Consider the following 22,580-nt stretch of genomic DNA (forward strand, 5'->3'; position numbering starts at 1 on the left):
ATATTTACAACTGTCAAATGGTCCAACCATGAGGTTGGAAACTTACGAACTCTGCGGAGTGGATTTTGGCACGAGGTGGAAATTATTTCAATGTTTACAAGCTGAATTATGGTGTCACCTGGGAAATGCTTAAAAAGAACAAGTGATATGAAACAATCACAGCCTTTCTTTGAAATTTTGGTCGCCGGAGGCCGGATTCATGTCATCGCGATTCTGAGTTGGATAAGGACTCTAACTATGGAGTGGAATCCAATTTCGGACCTATATTTTATTCTGCAAGTTCGGAGTTGAACTTAGTTTAATCTACATACTGAATGCTGAGAACATATCAAGTTCTCACCAAGTGATCGAAATATTTAGTAACTATAGGAAATTATTAAAATTTGCTTTTATTCTTTGAATATTATGTTGGCAGTGAGAGCTAGATGACCAGCTGTTGGCTGGTAGGAAGCGAAACTGGGGTGAACCACTTAAGCGAGAGACCCGTTCCACGTGGGGACCGTGGGTTCTATTCAGTGTGTATGAGAAACCGAGTTAAGATTTTGTCAATCAATGATGATTAGCCAAAGCTACGGTACAGAAGTGTTATTTTTGTTATGTGCATATTATTTGTAACTACAAATAATGTAATTCTTATTCTAATCCTAGTGGTGCATGTTAAATTTATGTGAAAAACCATGAATATAACTGGATTGAATCTCTTTAGTGAATCACCTCTGGCTGAGGGCCGCAAGAGATGAAGACTGTGCAAAAGCCTCCTCGGAGATCGCGATCCTCAGAACTAAGGGATCGATAATAGAGATCCATATTTTGGGCGAAAGTTCATACTTTTTACTATAATGTTTTTATTGACTGTTTTGTGTTTAATCCGGAGTCGCGGTTTAGGGTTAGCAAGCCTGTCTCTTACGGGAGGCTCCACGTTCGATTCCCGACGAGGTCAGATATTTTTACCTTGATCTGAAGGCTGGTTTGAGGGCAACTTAGCATACGTAAGAACAATTGAGGAACTATCTGTTGGTGAGATAGAGGCTGCGAGAGATAGTGGGTTCGAATCCCACCGTCGGCAGTTCTGAAGATGATTTTCCGCGGTCTCCCAATTTCACACCAGGCAGATGCTGGGGTCATACTTTAGTTAAGGCCGCGGCCACTACCTTTCCCTTCCAAGCCCTTCCCCATACCTGCGTCTCCAAGAACCTTCGAAGTGTTAGTGCGACATTTCAAAACAGAGCACGCATCGCCTCTTAATCTGAAGGCGTTCAAGCTGAGCAGTAATCGCTTGGTAGGCCAATGATCATGATAGGGTGCACGTAAGGCTATACACTAAAAAAGCAAATATCGCAGCCCTGTTCCCTTTGTTTTAATGGCTCATCACTCTAGCCAACTTGACTAGTTATATACTGAAATCACAAACTAACCTCAATGTAAGTATCTATACTGCAGGTTCCCTTATCGAAGGAAATGAAAAATCAAGATATTCATAATTAAGACGGTTTTCAAGCTCAATGAGAAATTAAGGAAATACTCTCTCTCTCTCGCCCGCACTCAATTTAATGTTATATATTTCTGCCTTTTTTTCTATATACACATTACGATAACTGTATTCTTATTTGTTTATTGATGTCTTTATTTGTGATTAAGTTAGAGCGCTTGGCCCTCTCCTACACTTAACCACATTATGCGACTTGATACTGAATACATTATATATGTTCAAACTTAATATACTCTATATAATATAATAACTTATTATAGACTAAAACTAAAAGATCTGCATCTTAAGTATAAAATGAGCAAAATATTTTCAATATGAACAACTCTACGTGCAATGCATATCATATAGCAGTAATTTATGACAACATTTGGGAATAGTTACACAAGACATTCACACATAACTACATAATATAGCTTACGTATTCCAGAGGAAATATTTAGGCTATCTTTTGAAGGTAATTATTGAGGAACAATTTCTAATTTCAGGGGGTTAAGCATTCCATATTCTAGCGCCCGACAAAAGGAATACTGAAGGCAGATGTACGATGTGGAGGTATTGCAATTATTGACCCAGATCGCGTGGCACGGCCATGAAAGGAAGATAGAAAACAGAAATTACAGGAAAGATATGCAGGTTTATTTTCAGTCAAGGGTCGATACATGCTGATTTCCCTGCTGTTCTACTTTTAACAAAGAAATTTTTGCATAAAAAGTGGATACATGTGAGGCAATGAAAAAATAAATCTAATGCAGGAGTTTAAAGTTCACTGCAGTTTCTTATTGTGTTCACTGGTAGCATCCAGTAACACAACATCGCAATAGTTAAAAACTGGATGGGTCAATGTTCTTCGGTATTTGCTTGATGTAAATAAGTCAGGTTCCTTCTTGAAATGTGCAATTGCCTGTCTGACTGAAGTAAGTGCCGTAAGTCAATAAGAATACACAAAGGCTAAGTCTGCAAACCTTACCCAAGTTGTTTAATTTAATTTCGTGTGGCTATTTCTAGCCGAGTGCAGCCCTTGTAAGGCAAACCCTCCGATGAGGGTGGGCGGCATCTGTCATTTGTAGGTAACTGCGTGTTATTGTGGTGGAGGATAGTGTTATGTGTGGTGTGTGAGTTGCAGGGATGTTGGGGACAGTACAAACACCCAGCCCCCGGGCCATTGGAATTAACCAATTAAGGTTAAAATCCCCGACCCGGCCGGGAATCGAACCCGGGACCCTCTGAACCGAAGGCCAGTACGCTGACCATTCAGCCAACGAGTCGGACAACCCAAGTTGTGATAAGACACGATTAGGTTAATAACGAAATTGCTTCACATTTCAACTGAATTGTTCTTTATAGAGGAGGTAACGTTGCTTTCCTTTTCGGAGACGTTCTTGTAGATTTTTCATGCTTCTTATACATTGGAATTGGACGAAATAAGACCGTATTAATAAAATACTGCGTTCTTCATTTAACCTGAACTACGATATTAAATGCGTTATTCGAGCCTGACACAATTCAACTTACTTGGTATTTTCCAAAGGATTTAAATCCTACGGAAAGAGAAAATAGGCAGTGTCCTACATAAGGGGCTTGCAGTGGCGTCTCAACGGCGCACTAGCCGTCAGCGTCTAGAAAAGGTGTAGCATTCCAAGTGACGAGCCCACTGCTACGATCGCAAATGTAACGCTAGTGATTTTGACAGTACGGCAGTGACAATAAATATAATTTCACAAATCACGATAAAATTATGACCATTTAGTGCCACATGCGGGATGAACGGAAACTGTAAGACGTCATATCGGTGAGTAGTTTTCCTAAACTGTATGGTTGGCGACACTGAACCAAACCCAACGGTTAGAAAATAACTATAAATAACTGTTTTCAGTTTTAATAGGGGAGAAAGAGTATGGTTGTACCCTCAGTGTACGGGCTTACGTGGTGGGGACTATATGTTTAGTAATGTATCCTCATGTACAGTACACGTATTCTTTAACTGTTCCAGATACGAATTTCATTTTTATATTGATAAATAAATAAATAAATAGACAAATGAATGAATGACTATTACGCCTCTGCGGTGTAGTGGTTAGTGTGATTAGCTGCCACCCCCCCCCCCCCCCTGAGCCCGGGTTCGATTTCCGGCTCTGCCACGAAATTTTAAAAGTGGTACTAGGGCTGGAACGAGGTCCACTCAGCCTTGGGAGGTAAACTGAGTAGAGGGGGTTCGATTCTCACCTCAGCCATCCTGGAAGCGGTTTTCCGTGGTTTCCCCCACTTCTCCTCCAGGCAAATGCTGGGATGGAACCTAACTTAATGCCACGGCCGCTTCCTTCCCTCTTCCTTGTCTATCCCTTCCAAACTTCCCATCCCCCAACAAGCCCCCTGTTCAGCATAGCATGTGAGGCTACCTGGGCGAGGTACTGGTCATTGCCCCCAAGTTGTATCCCCGACCCAGTGTCTGAATCTCCAGGACACTGCCCTTGAGGCGGTAGAGGTGGGATCCCTCGCTGAGTCCGAGGGAAAAGCCGACACTGGAGGGTAAACAGTTGAAGAAAAAGTATAATAATAAATAAATACATAAATACATACCACGAATTGCATAGAACGCTCTGAAGCAATGGCATCCGCGGTGGAGTTGGTCAGTGGTTCCTCCCAACTTGAGGACAGGGTGATGGATATTTTTCCTGTAAAAAAAAAATGCAAGTAGTTATCGGTAAGCTTTTATTTGTACATAACACTAGAAATAGTGGTCATAGTCATGGGAGCGCCTGGTCTGCGTGAAGTTTGTTACAAAGAGTAAGTGTTACTTTACTGCCCCATTGACATCTCAGGCGGTAAGAGCAAGGGACTTCGCAAACACGTTACAGATATCCAAGGTAAAGTCCAAGAGCTGTGTGTTCGTCTTCTCCCGAACACAATATTATGCTTTGTAATGTCATGCAAAAACGGAGAGGTGTCGATCCCTACAACAGTCCTTCGTTTCCTGCTCAAAACGTGAACAAAACACTATAACACGCACAAGGTCTTCAGTTACAACATACCGAGTGTCTCACCTAACCACTACACCACAGAGGCGGACCTGTATTAAACTAATTTTAAAATATATTTAATAAATTCCATTTGAATAGTTTTTGTTTTTGTATCCTTCATTTTGAAATAGTTTTAATTCATGCCCATGCGTGTTTGTACTGCAGTTAGTCGGAAAGAATAACGACTACCGCAGGCGGCAGAATGTCGAAATACGGCCCTGAGCTTGCAGCAACATTTACATAACTAATACTACTTGGATTACTGTAAAATATTGACCTAATGAATATTACCTTGTTGTGTAGCACGGTATTGCTCGTCGTACAGATGATAGGCCCGAGCATGTGCTATCAGTAGATGGTGAGTTGTCAGGTAATCCCCAACACCTGGTTTGAAGATTGAAGGTGCCATTCCCCTCTCCGACGTGTAACCAGTCATGAAGGTTGCTGGTTCATTGAACGTGACCCACAATTTCACCTGCACAAAATTGTTATCATTACAGAATAAAATAATATTCAGTCAAAAATCACAAAACTTCAAATACAAGGGTCCGGGAATAAGTCGCGTCTAATATATTACTCCTCATATTTGCACGGTGCTACCTTACAACGGTGATGTGTCTTGGAAAGCGTGATACTTAGTGTAAAGTTGGGACAGTGAACGTAACCCCAGGCGGCAGCTCCTGATCCCAAAATGTGGCCCGCACTTATGATAAAGAGGGTTGGCAGTCGATTTGGTACCTGTGGAAGAAAGGGGGTGCAAAGGGAGGTGAGGGCTGTCAAGAGCATGGTTGTCATATTTTGTGTCGATTATTTAAACATGTTAGCATTTAATTTATTCTTAAGAGGTGCATTGGCAACAGAGCTGTGAGGATTTCTGTTAGGGAATGAGCACTTCCGTTTTAAAGCCTACTACCTCCGTAAATCAACTCTTGCTGGGCAAGCGAGGGGCCAGGAGATCAAATATAAGCTGTTTTCTTTGCTGCCGTTTGAGGATCGGTTGCCCGTCCAAACTATACATGGACATTGGACACATAGACACATAAAATGGGAAAAGTCCTCTCAGTTTTAATTACTGCTTTGATGGGGTGAAAGTTCCTTATGGGGATCATTGTAAGTACCTGGGTTAGAGATGGGCACTATCGACTGAAGACCACTATCGACTAGTCGGGCGATAGTCCCTCGAACTATCGACTGAATAGTCGAATGTTTTCAGTCGAACAAAAGTATTCATTGCCTCCTGTCGAGAAGACTGAACAGTCGAATGATTTCAGTCGAATGAAAGTATTCATATAACGCAAGGAGTCAGTCCATGAAAAACATTCGAATGTTTCCAGTCGAAACTTTCCGTATCAAAAGAGGAGAGTCGTACTTTTACGAATTCGACTCATTTTAACACAATTTACCAATAATTAGAGATCACTTGTATAGACACCCATTAGAAAAAAATTAATGTTATATTGAGTGACTTACAAATTTATTCACGTTCGCAACCGAGGAGTCCACTCCGCTCCACATTAGGAATAAGAAGCTGCATCACCTGGATATCCCAGGTTCGTATTCCATTCACTGACAGCGGATAGCATATCCTTAATGCAGTTTTCCATGGGGATTTTTCCATTTATTCCTGGCAAATGCCACAAATGGCATACCCCAATCCCGGATTATATAATCACACTATCGAGGAATTCACAGTTGCGCAGGTTAAAATCCGATTTACACACTCGTCCGTACACGGGGCTAATAAATAGAGAGATGCCCTTAATACGAACCAATATTATACGAATGGCCTTTCTTGGTGCTAAATGGACAGTGAAACGTAAAAAGACGACAACGAGGCTCTATTCCCGAACAATGCTAACAATAATGATACGTATAACTTGTTGCTATAGTGCACAATCAAGATATATATGAGAATAGCCAAACACACTATTGCTGTATTTTCTAGATTATTATTATAGTTATACAGATTATTTTATAGTTATGCCTTATTTTCGAATAACGTAATTAATATAAATATGTAACGAAATAAAGAGCACATGCCTTATTTTCGAATAACGTAATTAATATAAATATGTAACGAAATAAAGAGCACATAAACAAGAGGAAATCGCCATATTAAGTAGGTACATATGAAGTTAACATTATATAATTATTACATAAACCGATAGTTCCATTCGCTTTCGCGTCGCTGTGACGGGAGCGCGACTGAATTCAGTCGACTTGTTTTGTGGTGACTGGACAGTCAAACGTGGAGAGATCCGTGACGGGAATGTGACTGAATTCAGTCGATTTGTTTTGTGCTGACTGGGCAGTGAAACGTGGAGAGATGTGTGACGGGGACTGCGACTGAATTCAGTCGACTTGTTTTTTAAAGTAGTCGACTGTTACGATAGTTTAAAATATCGACTAGTTCGATAGTTATCAGTCGATAGTGCCCATCTCTAATCTGGGTGTTAATATAAGAAAAGATCTTCATCGGGATAATGAGATAAATGGGACTGTAAATAAAGGGTACAGACCTCTACAAATGGTCATGAGGGTATTTAGGAGTTGTAGTAAGGATGTAAAGGAGAGGGCATATTAGTCTCTGGTAAGACCCCAAATAGAGTATGGTTGCGGTAAATAGGATCCCTCACCAGCTGTTATGACAGCTGAAATATGGAAAGAAAAGCAGCTCGATTTGTTCTGGGTGATTTTGAAAGAAAGAGTAGCGTTACGAGAATGTTGCAAAGTTTGGGCTGGGAAGACTTGGGAGAAAGGAGACGAGCTGCTCGACTAAGTGGTATCTTCTGAGTTGTTAGTAGAGAGATGGCGCAGAATGACATTAGTAGACGAATAAGTTTGAGTGGTGTTTTGAAAAGTAGGAACGATCACGATATGAAGATAAAGTTGGAGTTAAAGGGGACAAATTGGGGCAAACTTTCGTTTATAGGAAGGGAAATTAGGGATTGTAATAAGTTACCAAGGGATATGTTCACTACATTTCCAAATTCTTTTCAATCATTTAAGAAAAGTCTAGGAAAACAACAGATAAGAATCTACCACCTGGGTGACAGTAATAAAAGCAGACCAATGTTGATTGATTGATTGATTGATTGATTGATTGATTGATTGATTGATTGATTGATTGATTGATTGATTGATTGATTGATTGATTGATTGTCACAGTACAAGATTGCACTAGTTGGACGGGTACCACGCGCAGGACAATTGGACTGCAGTAGTGTGTAGAATGGATGTGACGAATGAATGCTGGGCCAGGGCGCATGAACCAGAGCTTAAACTTCAGTCTGCAGGATCACCACGAAGACAGAAGTTCTGGCAAAACCCTTCCTCGGTGAAGCTAATGGTCATTTTGGCTTACGACGTGTGAGGTATGATTGAGCGTCACTTCGTTCCACGTGGCACAACGATGGCAGCAACGTAGTACTGAACCTTCCTGCAGATACAGTTACGTCGTGCCGTTCGAGACAAACGCCCAAATCTTGTCAACAGCAGAGGCTGTAACGAAGGCAACTTCAACGTTGCGAGTGGAAAGTACTGTAACACCCATGATACTCACCGGACCTATCTCAGTGCGATTTTGACCTTATCCCCAGAATGAAAGAACTACAGTATTGCCTGGGAGACGGTTTGGGACACGAGAGAATATTTCCAACGCTGTTAAATATAAGGTTGCAAAATTTACGCATGGTGAGGCGACTGGCATCCGTCTTCTCTCGAAACGCTGGCTACGTTTTGAGGGCACTCTAGGGGACTATTTTGAGATTTTAGCGTAACGGTAGCCCAAATATCTGAGAATAAACATTATGTAGCACAAGGTTTCCTCGCCTACACCTGGTAAACCTACTCCGTATTATTCATACATTACACAGCACCTTACGCTCCCCACTCCCGTCTGCATATTTCAATCAAATTCGTCTGTAAGATTCCGCACTCATGCGAAAAGGAATGGTTGCCATGACCGAGGCACTTTTCACTGTTTTAGTTATCAAGAGGCACTTTGTACCGCAGCAGTGGAACTGGAATTTATTATGAAAGATGTAGTGACGTGTGTACATTTTGTCTGCGTCACGGTGTTAATCATCGTAAGTTCAGAGGGTTTTCAAAAGATCTCGAAGCGGCTTACGGTGATATATCCTACCACAGCACTGTTCGCACCCTAAGTCGGGGAAATTCATGGCGTGTTTTTTTTTCATTCGCTAAGAAATTCGCTCTTTTCGTAGAAATAAAAGGACAGGCAGAACAATGGGTCATCAAACATGGGTAGCAGACTTGGCGTTTCTTGCACCTAAACCACCTGAATACGTCATTGCAAGAAAAAGATCTATTAATCGTAGATATGTACGATAAACTGAGAGGGTTCACAGAAAAGCTCCGTTGACTTGAGAAGCAGATTCGAAATAGAGATTTAATATTTTTCACTCGTCTTTCCTCTTTAAAAATCCCTCCTGAGATCTCTTTGGACAATTATATAAAGAAGATCATGGAACTTCTCCAGTCCATTTGAAATGAGGTTCCAACAGCTCGATGTTTTTGAAAAAGAAGTGTGATTATTTAACACTCCTTTCTCAGATACCCCTCATGACTATCCGCCGTGAACACAGTCGGAAATAATTAAAAAACTAAACCCCACGGCACAACAGCCCCGGAGGAAATTGGGCTACCAATTGACCGCTGTTCAGCCCGAATGCCTGCAGATTATGAAGTGTCGTGTGGTAAGGACGACGAATCCTATCCGCCGTTATTCTTGGCTTTCTAGACCGGGTGGAAATAATAGACTTCCAGAATGTTACCCTGCCAGAAGACAGATATTACAACACACTGGATCTATCACGATGATATCGTTCACTGCACCAAGAAACCTTTCCCAGCCTGCACAAGAACGCACCACAGCTCATGTGTATGTTTGGGTCCACATACTGTTGCGAGCATCATTTCTCGGACATGAACCGAATACAATGCAAAGACAGATCAATGCTCGGAGAACCAACATTGAAGAATGCTCTGCGCATATTGTCAGCAAATGCATCGACTCCCGATATATCAGCACTTGTGCCCGCAGTGAACCGTGTTCCTTCGGATATTCAATAAACATATTGTATTCTGTATCTTCAATTCGTCTTATGAATATTTCCTACATTCCCCCACCTTCACGATGACGCATCCTCATTCAATAATATTCTCCGCAACAGGTATCCACCGCGCCGTGACGACAGTTTACCTCAGAGCCGAGCTGTATTGCATGTTGCAGAGTTACGTAAGGCGGCGAGTACGCCGCTACTCACTGGCGAGCAGGTCGGCTGGAACAGCCTGATCTGGAGGACTATTTGGAGGGTTTCTCTCTGAGAATAATCGTATAATATTACCTTTCGAGAGTTTCGAGGCGTATGTTTCTGTTACCCTCAAAAAAATAGAACAAAGCCCTCTCCGTACAGGCCATAGAGGCCCTTGGAGGAGTGAAAGGCAAAAGGCTGTCACTTTTCTAACACTTGGCACTAAGTGTGATAGAGTAGTTAGCCATACGCCCGGCCGCCTTTGCTCTCAAGAAATAACTTGTTACTTCAGAAGTGGAAATGCCGTTTCTTACATTATTCGATTTCTTGACAACGATTAAATGTATTCTGTGAAGGAAGTCAGCTCTCGGACCAAACTATCTTTACCTCGATCTGTTTTCAGACCAACTTTGCTCTACGGGAGTGACAGTTGGGTGGACTCACGAGATCTTATACATACGTTAGAAGTAACACAAATTAAAGAGCGAGAATGACCGCTGATACAACCAGGTGGGAACAATGACAGGAGGGTATTCAGAACCGACTTCGGTTATGGGGGTCACGTGAGGAAAATGGAGGGAAATATGTTACCTAAGAGAATAATGGACTCAGTCATGGAGGGTAAGACAGGTAGAGGGAGACCAACACGACGATGTTTAGACTCAGTTTGTAATTATCTCTATATATAAAAGCAAGTCGGTCTGGAGCGATTTATATATACAGGCTGTTAGGTGTATACGTGCAAATATTTCTTGTAGCAATCGAGAATGATGTGCAGAACCAATATATATATCAACTTTTTAATAATCGTCGGAAGTTATTTTCATGAGCAGAGGGATATAATGATTTTAGAGTGGTTAATACGCCCCTTTGATGTGAAAGTATAGCTTTGCTCTGTTATGTATATGGGCAGCCTATCCAAGATAACAGCTGAAGGCTGGTACTACTGTTTCATGATATGTGACATAAAATTCTTCCCAAACCAGTTTTGTTTATTTACGAGCAACCTGTCAACGATAATTGTTAGCATTTTGTTTCCGTTTCAAGATCTTCACGAAGCCTCCGTGGCTCAGGCGGCAACGCGTCGGCCTCTCTCCGCTGGATACCTCGGTTCAAATTCCGGTCACTCCATGTGAGATTTGTGCTGGACAAAGCGGAGGCGGTACAGCTTCCTCTGGGTACTCCGATTTTCCCTGTTATCTTTCATTCCAGCAACACTCTTCATTAACATTTTATTTCATCTGTCAGCCATTAATGAAATCAAATGGCGTATGACGTCTAGTGCTGGGAGTTCCCAAGGACAATTTCGGATCGCCAGGTGCAGGTCATTGCCCAAGAGGAGTGCGACAGGTTTCGGCAGTCGGCACATTTTTATCCTCGCAGCTATATGGGGCTTCAATCATTCCATTTCTGACCCGGTCGAATGAATGGAAACAGGCTGTGGATTTTCATTTTCAAGACCTTCAGATGCCCTTGGTCATCGATCTCGGTTAATGGAGATGTATAGAATAGCTGGTGTTAATGTGGGTTCTGTTGCTGTTAGGTCCTTTAGGGGATTGGGATATTTGTGGTTATCAGTCCCATGCTATAGTGAGTGTGGAAATGGTCTGATCATTTGTGTCTGTACGGGGCCTGTAAGATTGTGTGGTATTATAATATCGAGAGTAGAGTTAGGATAGGTACTCCAGGACATGAAGTATGCTAATATCCCGTTTTGTATTGCATAAATGGAGAATGAACAAGGCAAAATCATGCTCTTGTATACGTAAACAACGTTCGTTGCGTGAAGGAAATAATACATGGGATAAGATATCCAAATAGGTAGTATTGAAAGTGAATTATTAAAGCACATCGAACGTTTTGTTTCAAACGGATAATGTACATGTTATTAAACTACATAAATTAACGTACCTACAGTTCATCCTTCTTAACGAAAATAACATGATTAATGGTAGAATAAAAATCATTAACTTATTGCTGCGTTTGCAGTTCTTATTAACCACATCAAAATTCAAGTTTACGGGCTGAGTGGCTCAGACTGTTAAAGTATAGGCATCCTGGCCCTTACTTGGCAGGCTTAATCCTAGCTCAGTCTGGTGGCATTATAACCTTCTCAAATACGTCAGATTCCTATCAGTAGACTTAAAAAATATATGTGGGAAAGATTCCGGCACCTCGAAGTCTCCGAGAACCGTAACAAGTAGTGGGACGTAAGCAAATAACGTTATGATTGTATTATTATTATTATTATTACTATTATTATTATTAAAATAAAAGCTATCCATCACACTCGAACTTTGTAGCTTTTACTTTGTCAGAATACACGAAAAAGGAAATAGTGAACTGTCAAAATTATTATCCGAATTGTTGATCATAACTCTACCGGGCGAGTTGGCCGTGCGGTTAGAAGCGCGCAACTGTGAGCTCGCATCCGGGAGATAGTGGGTTCGAACCCCACTGTCGGCAGTCCTGAAGATGGTTTTCCGTGGTTTCCCATTTTCGCACCAGGCAAATGCTGGGGCTGTACCTTAATTAAGGCCACGGCTGCTTCCTTCCAATTCCTAGGCCTTTCCTGTCGCATCGTCGCCAAAGGACCTATTTGTCTCGGTGCAACGTAAAAGAAATAGCAAAAAATATCATAACTCTGAACACGACTCCGAAATTACTGGCACATGTACTTCAAAATCACCGTTCTGTTCTTTCATAGGAGGTGCTGGAAATGTCGTCCGTTAACTCGACGACCGACTTCCATGTGGTGACAGCATAAATCCCTCACCCACCTCCATGTCAGCTCTCACAGTTATGATGGCATCCCCAATACGTCGTCTTGTAGTAAATTCATCGGCATTTCCACTTGGTATACCAAGTCTTTGAGGTGCGTCCAGAAATAAAAATCTAGTGGACTGAACTCGGATGACCTCGATTGGCAGCTGACGGGACTATACCGACAAACCCACCGATTGGGGAAACGGCGTTCTAGTGATCGACGAGCATACATACTGAGGTGTGGAGGTGCCCCATCGTGCATGAGCCACAGCCGCTTACGTATCTGTAGTGGCACGTCATCCAGAGGCTCTGGCAGAGAAAACTGCAAGTCAGTCGTGCAGGCGGCTCTAATGGTCCAAGAAGCAGATCTCCCGAACTTTCAGCCTTAATATTTTTAGAAAACCTGTGCTGGAAATGACCTTGGTGAATGGCATTGAGGGTCTTCTTCTGCTCACGTAAGGGCATTGTGAAAAATAATTACATCCCACTCCCTGGTAAAGGATGCCTCAACTGTAACCAACTCACTGTGCGGAACGTCTGCATTACGTTCACATTATTACCAGAACCAGGTACAGAATTCAGCTCTTGGTAGCTAATCAGCTTCTTGGAGATGCTCAACTTTTTTACAGTTGCCTATACCATCGTCTTACTGCGACGATGGGATAGGAAAGGAATGGGAAAAAACAACCGTGACCGTAATTAAGATAGAGCCCCATCATTTACCTGGTGTGAAAATGGTAAACCACGGAAAACCATGTTCAGGGCTGCCGACAGTGGGGTTCGAATCCACTGTCTCCCGAATGCAGGCTGATAACTACGTGACCCACACCATGCGACTACTTGCTCAGTGAGATGCTGAACTTTGTTGTGGTAGTGCTGTGGGTACAACAGCTTTTCACGAAATGTACGATGAGCAGTCTAGTTAGATATACCTACTTGTCTTGCCAAGTTTTCTTTTAAATCCTTCTTTCCGCCGAAGATCCAAGGGATCGCGATTCGATCCATGGCACTCAATCCGAGAATGAAGCTCGAAGCCTTGGGTATACAGCGGCGAACGTTCGGCTATCGGAAATACGGCAGTTTGGAAATCTTCGTCTGTACAGCTTCCTCGCCGCATGTGCAGTTTCTCCAGCTATCCGTAAACGAGGTGAATATCAGCTAATTCGGCACATGTAAACGTTTCCGTTATGTAATCAATTGGCTAGAGTGATGTTAACCCACGACTGCGGGACAGGCAGCCAACAGTGACAGTGGGGCAGGTAGCGTGGAGCCCACATCCAATGTCGCATTCACTTGTTCACGCACTACTGCTGAGTATAACGTCACTCGGATTGCTTACATAACAGCTGCGTAAAATCATTTCTTCATCTGATTGGTATACGTAGATTTAAAATTGTCTTGAGCTTCAAAGATATTACATTTAAAATAAAAACAAGAATGCATTTTGGAATAAATCAATGGAGCGAAGGCATGTGTAATAATAATAATAACAATAATAATAATAATAATAATAATAATAATAATAATAGGAAGAATAATAATTGACAACTCGTAATATTATTAATGCTCTGCCTAGAAAACACTCATCAACGTTTATAACTATGGGTCTCAACGTGTATATAATGTCTTAAATATGGTGAAACGGATGCTCTAATGCCACGTTGATTAGTTGGACGGTAGAGCGCTGGTCTTCTGATCGCAACTTGGCAGGTTCGATCCGGCTCTGCCCGGTGATATTTGAAGGTGCTCAAATATGTCAGCCTCGCATCAGTAGATTTAGTAGCATGTAAAAGACGTCATGTGAGACAACATCCTGGCGCCTCGGTGTCCCGAAAATCGAAAAGTAGTTAGTGGGACGTAAAACCTATTATTATTATTATTATTATTATTATTATTATTATTATTATTATTATTATTATTATTATTACGAAAACTAGACCGGTTTACGAGTACAGCATAACCTCGTCTCACACGTGGATTGTCACCTCTCTTCCCCAGCGACAAGGGGAGGAGTACAACAACATGCGTTTGCCTGCGATAGCAAACAGGTTCAACAACTCCTATACTCTGCTAGTGTAGTTGAACACTTGACTCAACGACACGAGGACAGTATGACATAACCAGAGTTTCCTACTACGGCAATTGAAAACACATTAACTCCTGAAATATTTGGCTCATTTATAGGGAAACTAATAAGACAAGGTAAAACGTACATAGTATGTGTTGTGAGATGTACTTTTCTTTACCGACTAGCAAAATACCTGCACGTATACACCTAACACCCTGTATAAACGTATAAAAAAGAAAATAGACGTGAATTAATGAGGCACTTCCAGAAACCTCAGAAATTTCAAATTTGGTACCGGAAAAGCTAATGACTCCAGCATCCCTAGAAAAATAGAAAATTATCAAAATTCCCCGAAGTGGGCACGCTAGGGGGCTTCAAAGTTTGGGCTCAGCATAACAACGCAGTCACATAAGTTATCCATACCGACAACCTATATGTTTCGTGGGCTTAAAATAATCGTGAATTTCCTAATTTTTATCCACCTTCCCCCAAATCAAGATGGCGGCACTATCTGCCAGGCGAGCTAGAAATTTGAAATTTGGCGAAATTATAGCTTTTAGCCTTAACCGACGGAAACATTGCAAGATGTCACATTTCTCACATTTTACCCCCAAAAATATCGAAATGGTGAGGCAGTTTTAATGACTGTGCAGATATTATTTTTTAGCTATTTGTTGGCTAAACGGTAAGACGTATACATAAACGGATGGCACAATCTCCGTTCAACTTGGAGTAATCTACAACTTTGGTACTACGACTTTCTGTCGTATCTCTCTCCCTTATAAGTTAGATTTGGCTGTATTTCTGGATTGTTCGTAAATATGGTGATTTTTACACGAATATTTCATTGTTTGATACATTTATACGAAAGATAGAGTCATCAAGTTTCGTGCGCATATTGGCACGATTGGGGGCCATATGTGGACCAAATTCATGATTCTAGCTTATACATAAGTGTGCAAAGAGTAATGTAAAGTGTTAAAAATGTATTCAATTTTCACCCTATCCGAAGTTACGAACTCAATTTAATCCATAAATATGGGAGAAATGAGAAACGTTTTCAGAACCAAACACGTAGAAGGTTAAAAGGGGCGTTTAATAACGCAAACCGTTTGTTAATATGATGTACCGTTTAGAAGGAGTGAATATCGAAGTGGAGGTCTGCACTTTAATACATTTAATGAAATCTCAATTACGGCGTGTAAAGTATTTTATTTAGAAATCCGTATATTGAGTAAAAAACCGTAGCGAAGCACGGGTACATTTGCTAGTTTAAAGATAAGACGTATGGAACTAAATGAGGCCACAGAGCTGGTCAAAACTAGAGGATTGTGGAGGGGTTTAGTAAACTCACTGAGTCTTGCAGACTGAACCCTTAAAGGCATAACAGTCTATAGTGAATATGTACGTATGTTTTCAGGAAATCCAGTCTTCAATATCTTTAACTTTTCCTTGATGCTACTCTGATATTTCTGGGCAGTACCGTAAGGCTTTTTGTAGAATGAAGGAAATTTTTCCCTGACTTGAGCCTTCGATTTTGATGAATTTGTCCGTATGCAGGATGATTTTCTGAGTTATCTGCCTTTGATCTTTCAATTCTGACTGCCACTTCACGTCTGATAACAGCTTCGCAGTAATGCAAGCACGGATAGTCAGAGAGATCATGAAACAAGGAACACAAAACTTAATAATAATAATAATAATGTTATTGGCTTTACGTCCCACTAACTACTTTTTCGGTCTTCGGAGACGCCGAGGTGCCGGAATGTAGTCCCGCGGGAGTTCTTTTACGTGCCAGTAAATCTACCGACACGAGGCTGACGTATTTGAGCACCTTCAAACACCACCGGACTGAGCCAGGATCGAACATGCCACGTTGGGGTCAGAAGGACAGCGCCTTAACCGTCTGAGCCACTCAGTCCGACGACACAAAACTTAACCTTGTTGAAGTGTTTCTTCGCCTGACTGCAGCACTGTAGATCCATATCCATCTACACAAGCAATCGGGTCTCTGCATTCGTAATATTCGCAGTAATCTGTAGCCAACACAATACTGGCTGCAATTTGCTTTACATCGCACCGACACAGATAGGTCTTACAGCGACGAATGGATAGGAAAGGTGAGTGGGGAGGACGCGACCGTGGTTTTAATCAAGGTACAGTCCTAGCATTTGCCTGGCGTGAACATGGTAAATCACGGAAAACTATCTTAAGGGCTGTCGACAGTTGGGTTCGAACCCACCATCTCCCGAATGCAAGCACAGAGCTGCGCGCGCCTAACCGCACGGCCAACTCGCTCGGTACAATACTGGCTAATGTATCGGTTAATCCATTTCCAACAGATAAATACCGCACATATCACAGTATATCATAAAGTTGTATTGCCTTCGTTAATCTAAGACCTTGTTTAGGACTCTGGTAGCTTAGTGGACAGTTTCGCGGCTTGTTAAGCTTTATTACAACGTAACTCCATGTACACACCTCTAATATCTTTCACAGGGAGACAGGGGCAACAAAACAAGAAAACGCCAATGCAGTTATCAAACATCGTCAATTTGCGTCGCTATAAATGAAAATTATTTATAATGAAATTAAATTAAAAAGTAAATTTAACACAGTATGAAGTAAAGTATTCCGCCTCTGTGTTGTAGTGGTTAATGTGATTAGCTACCACCCTCAGACGCCTGGGTTTCATTCCCGACTGTGCCACGAAATGTGAAACATGGTACGAGGACTGGAACGGGGTCCACTCAGCCTCGGGAGGTCAACTGAGTAGAGGGGTTCGATTCCCAGCTCACCCCATCCTCGAAGTGTTTTTCCGTGGATTACCACTTATTCTCCAGGCAAATGCCGGGACGGTGCTTAACTTAAGGCCACGGCCGCTTCCTTCCCATAGGACTTTCCTATCCCATCGTCGCCATAAGACGTATTTGTGTGGGTGCGACGTAAAGCAAATACCTTAATTTCTTTTTTGATTTCTTCCTTTACTTGAAATGATTTTGTTGTTAATTGTGAAAATACGTAACCCATGCAGACATCGTTTCAGTGATCCTAATCCGAAGATTACGAATCGAATATTTTAATTCCCTTAAAGGGAACATAACTGGCTACCACTGGACCTCCTGTGCTTATAAGACTACCCTCCTTACTACTATCTGAATAACAATGATATAGCCTACATGTATAGTAAATACAAGAACCAAAGAGCACTCACTCGATCACCGAAGTTCTCGTACAGGACCCTAGCGTAGTCCTCGAAGTAGTCGGTAATGATGGGGTTGGTCCATCCTCCAAGATCCTGGAGCCACTGAGGGAGATCCCAGTGATACATGGAGACCTGTGGAGAAATTAATTATTATCATTAGTCCTGCTGTATATAATGCTACCTTCCTAGAAGAGTCTAAAGTCGTCAACTCCTCTCCACACTATAAGCTTTCCGGCACGCTGCAGCAAGGTCTTACGTCCTGATTGAACCGAGGAACCTTAGTCCTACACAATATAATAGAACCTACATGTACATTTTAATACCAACAGCAAACACTTCAAATTAAGAAGACTATATAACCAGCAGTGACCGGACTATTTCTCAATACAGTATTATGAACAAGATTTTAATGTGTTCGCAAAAGTTTTTATCATATCAAAGTATAAATTCCACAGTAAACACTCCAGATAATGTATAAGACTAATACGCCGTCAACGTGTAGATATCTGTGGACATTTTATATGAACTATTTTAAACATGACAATTTACGAATTTTATTTAACCTGTGTACTTTGTTGCTATATGCAAACCTATTTACTTGCTTAGTTTTACCTATGGCTGATGATGACACTGTATACGTGTCGAAACCGGTACCATTTTAACTAATATGTTGTAATATAACCTATAGTGCAACAATTGTGTATTGAAAAGGTGGAATCTGTTATAATAAATTACTATTGTGTTCCTAGAAGAGATCATGATTTACCAATAATTATTCTTGGGGTCCAGAGTTCACCGTAAAGGCTTCATCGAGGTGACTGATAAACTGAACAGGATTTATTGAAAAGCAACCGTGTATCCCACTGGAAACTCCACTCGATGTATTTTCGGTCTATATTTGGTAATATTGAAAGGATCGCATTTATATTCTGAGACTACTTTCGGCAGTCCAAGAGAAAGTAACACAGATGGCTCCATAGACCAACTGGAAACAAAGGTAAGACATACGTGACCCGTTGATCGGAAAGGGACCCAAAGTAGGCAATGGAAGTTTTACAGCAGAGCAAACCTGGTTATTCTTATGAGCCTGGTTTAACATTTTGAACTTCATATATAGATGCCCAGAAGGAAGATACCTGACGTTTGGAAGTGGTTTAGGCGTAGTGAGGATGAGAAGTTAGCTAAGTGCAATGAGTGTGGAATACTGTAATAGAACCTCTACACCAGAATATCCGCAAATGGAATTATATTAGATTGTTCAGTATTTACAGGATTATATTTTTTCCACACGAATGTATGTGCTACATCTACCATCACCATTGTTTCCGACAAAATATTTTCCTCACATTCATTAGAAATGAATTACCAGTATCATTTAGAGGTTCATCTTTGATGTAGGCGAGTCCCTTATTTTGTCATCAGACAAACATTTCTTCCTTTTCGCCCTCGCCATTTCTGCTTACCTTGTCAGCTGGTGAGTCAGAGATTGTACAACTTATAGGCGAGAGAAGATAAGGCAATTTTTTTTTTGCTAGGGGCTTTACGTCGCACCGACACAGATAGGTCTTATGGCGACGATGGGATGGGAAAGGCCTAGGAGTTGGAAGGAAGCGGCCGTGGCCTTAATTAAGGTACAGCCCCAGCATTTTCCTGGTGTGAAAATGGGAAACCACGGAAAACCATCTTCAGGGCTGCCGATAGTGGGATTCGAGCCTACTATCTCCCGGAAAGGCAAATTTTAGGCCAAAGGCTTCACGAATGCAACTGAAAACTCTTCTGCCATCCGTTCAGAAGGCTGTAAAACATTTTTCCAAAGATATTACTATACCCGAGAAAATGTCGGGCTATCGCAAATGAACTCTGCAGCTGAACGAAAATTTCTCGGGCGGTCAAGTTATGGGCAAGCGCGTGCAGCTCGAGAATGTCTCGGACGTGCCACTAAACAGATCTATGAGTGATTCCGATTTGAATTTCAGAAATTACATAGCATGAAATAGTTGCAATTTCTACTGAATTTTTGTGTGGATTGTGTTCAGTGAAGGTCCTATTTTCATGCATAATGATGTGATTCGTTCAACTTTTTGAAAACTATCGATTACTATCGATAGTAGAGCTCATAATATCGGAAAATATCGATGGTAGCTGAAAGTATGTCACTCACCATTGGTTGTATTCCAACAATAGTTCTCCTAGAATACTCTTTTAACAATATTAGTAGTTCGAGATAACTCGATCACCATTGTATATATCTCTACAATAAATCTGACAGAATAGGGTATTCAACAACACTGATAGCTCAAGATAACTCACTCACAATTGACCGTAGTCCAACGAAACACCTCCCTGAATGCTGTTTTCTGTCAATAAATCTTCTACAGTACTGTTCTCATTGGGTGCATCCCAATAATAAACCTACTAGAGCACTGTATTCAGCAGCACTGGTAGCTCTAGACAATCTACTCACCATTGGCTGTATCCCGTTATCCACCAGCTCGTCAATCAGTTTGTTGTAGTAATCTATTCCTGCTTGGTTGATGTTGTTCGCCTCTCCTGTTGGCATGATACGTGGCCACGAGATGGAGAACCTGTAGAAGTTCGCCTGTAACAAAGGTATACATCAGATGATATTCTGAGAGAGTATGGTGAGCATTTCTGGAGGCCGATCAATATGTTACGTACCCCTAACTCCTTGAGTATAGCGATATCTTCTTTGTAACGGTGGTACGAGTCATCGGCCACGTCTCCATTTTGCCCGTCTACAACAAAATCTGGATGAACATGGAGCATATGGTCCCATATACTCTCTCCTTTACCTGAAACAAACCCGTGCGTGCTTATTATAAAGAGTCTCTTTATTACCGCTAACACCACCATTTTTGTGACTTTGTAAATCTGTTTATTTATCCTCCTCGAATTATTGAATTTTTCGAAAATAACAAGGAGCCTCACGGCAGCAAGAAGTCAAAAAAGCCCAATAGTCCTTTTAAGGAGGTACAGTTCCAAACACGGTCAATTGGCCCGCAACTAACATTACGTGGCGCTATTTGAGGATCCAATCAGCCTCTGAAGTGAAAACTAACGCTAATTGAGGGCGGGCGTTGGGGGGGGGGGTATTTCCGCAATGGATAAGCGTTTGGCTTTCCATCCAGATTACTGAGGTTGAATTACGGTCGATATTGGTTTGGAGTTTCCTCCAAGAGAAACTTATACACTTCCACGGAAACACACCACTTTAATTAGAATTTCACAAGTGCTGGCAAGATATGCTGGAAATTTGACCTTGCCTGGACGAGTTCGGAGATAGGAAAAGTCTTCCCAGTTTTAATTACTGTATTGATGGGGTGAAAGTTGCTTTTGGGGATCTCTGTACATCGTTATGAGGGTATTTAGGGGTTGTAGTAAGGATGTAAAGGAGACGGAATATAAGTCTCTGGTAAGACCCCAAATAGGGTATGGTTACAGTGTATGGGACCCTCACCAGACTACTTGATTCAAGAAACGGAAACAATCCAAAGAAAAGCAGCTCGATTTGTTCTGGGTGATTTCCGACAAAAGAGTAGCGTTACAAAAATGTTGCAAGGGTTGGGCTGGGAAGACTTGGGAGAAAGGAGACGAACTGCTCTACTAAGTGGTATGTTCCGAGCTGTCAGTGGAGAGGTGGCGTGGAATGACATCAGTAGATGAAGAGGTTTGAGTGGTGTCTTTAAAAGTAGGAAAGATCAGAATATGAAGATAAAGCCGGAATTCAAGAGGACAAATTGGAGCAAATATTCGTTTACAGGAAGGGGAGTTAGGGTTTGAAATAACTTACCAAGGGAGTTGTTCAATAAATGTCCAAGCATTGAATCATTTAAGAAAAGCGTAGCGAAACAACATCTCGCTTGGTAAGTTATTCCAATCCCTAACTCCCCTTCCTATAAACGGATATTTGCTTCAATTCGTCCTATTAAAGCAAGGCAGAAGTCGAGTCAGTCTCTCAGGTGTTTTGGAGGATCTCCGTCAAATTTTTGACTGCCCTGTCACCAGCCTGCTTCCATAGTTCGGATACTATTGAGTCTTCCCCCAATGCATTGTTGGTTTTCGAGGACTGAATGATTTCTAACAATAACAATAATAATAATAATAATAATAATAATAATAATAATAATAATAATAATAATAATAATAATAATAATAATAATAATAATAATATTATAATTATCATAATTATTATTATAATAATTATTATTATTATAATAATTATAATAATTATAATAATAATTATATATAATTATATAATAATTAATATATTAATTAATATTAATAATATAATAATAATAATAATAATAATAATAATAATAATAATAATAATAATAATAATAATAATAATAATAATAATTATTATTATTATTAGACAGACTTATGTTTTTCAGTGTTCAATCCCCAAGCCTCTGCGAATTAATTGAGAACCTACGCCATCTTCAATTTGCAACTAGGTTCGTGACCCCGATTAATTCCACACCTCATACTCTTCTTCTCCTTCTTCTTATTCTTCTACTCCTTCCTCGTGTCATTTTCGCAATTTACTATAGTTGACACCACACACCCCATATCATTAAATTATTAAAAACTGACCGAGTAAGTTGGTCGTGTCGTTAGGGTCACGTAGTTATGAGCCGGCATTCGGGAGATGGTGGGTTCAAATCCTACCGGCGGCAGCTCTGAACATGGTTTTCCGTGGTTTCCCATTTTGACACCGGAAAAATATTGGGGATGTACT

The 22,580-nt window shown here is 41.1% G+C and overlaps 1 protein-coding gene across 1 annotated transcript in view; it reads right to left on the reverse strand.

Annotated features, from left to right (window-relative positions):
- LOC136858632 (myrosinase 1) overlaps positions 1–22,580 on the reverse strand; it is a 60,424-nt gene that overhangs the window by 32,200 nt on the left and 5,644 nt on the right. The window contains exons 2-6 of the mRNA XM_068225642.1: positions 20,501–20,634; positions 20,286–20,420; positions 17,831–17,953; positions 4,798–4,981; positions 4,067–4,161 (exon numbers count right to left, since the gene is read on the reverse strand). Of these exons, the coding sequence (XP_068081743.1) occupies positions 4,067–4,161; positions 4,798–4,981; positions 17,831–17,953; positions 20,286–20,420; positions 20,501–20,634 (671 nt within the window). The remainder of the gene's footprint in view (positions 1–4,066; positions 4,162–4,797; positions 4,982–17,830; positions 17,954–20,285; positions 20,421–20,500; positions 20,635–22,580) is intronic.

This window comes from Anabrus simplex, chromosome 1 (genome assembly GCF_040414725.1).
Source record: "Anabrus simplex isolate iqAnaSimp1 chromosome 1, ASM4041472v1, whole genome shotgun sequence".
Classification (NCBI taxonomy): Eukaryota; Metazoa; Arthropoda; class Insecta; order Orthoptera; family Tettigoniidae; genus Anabrus; species Anabrus simplex.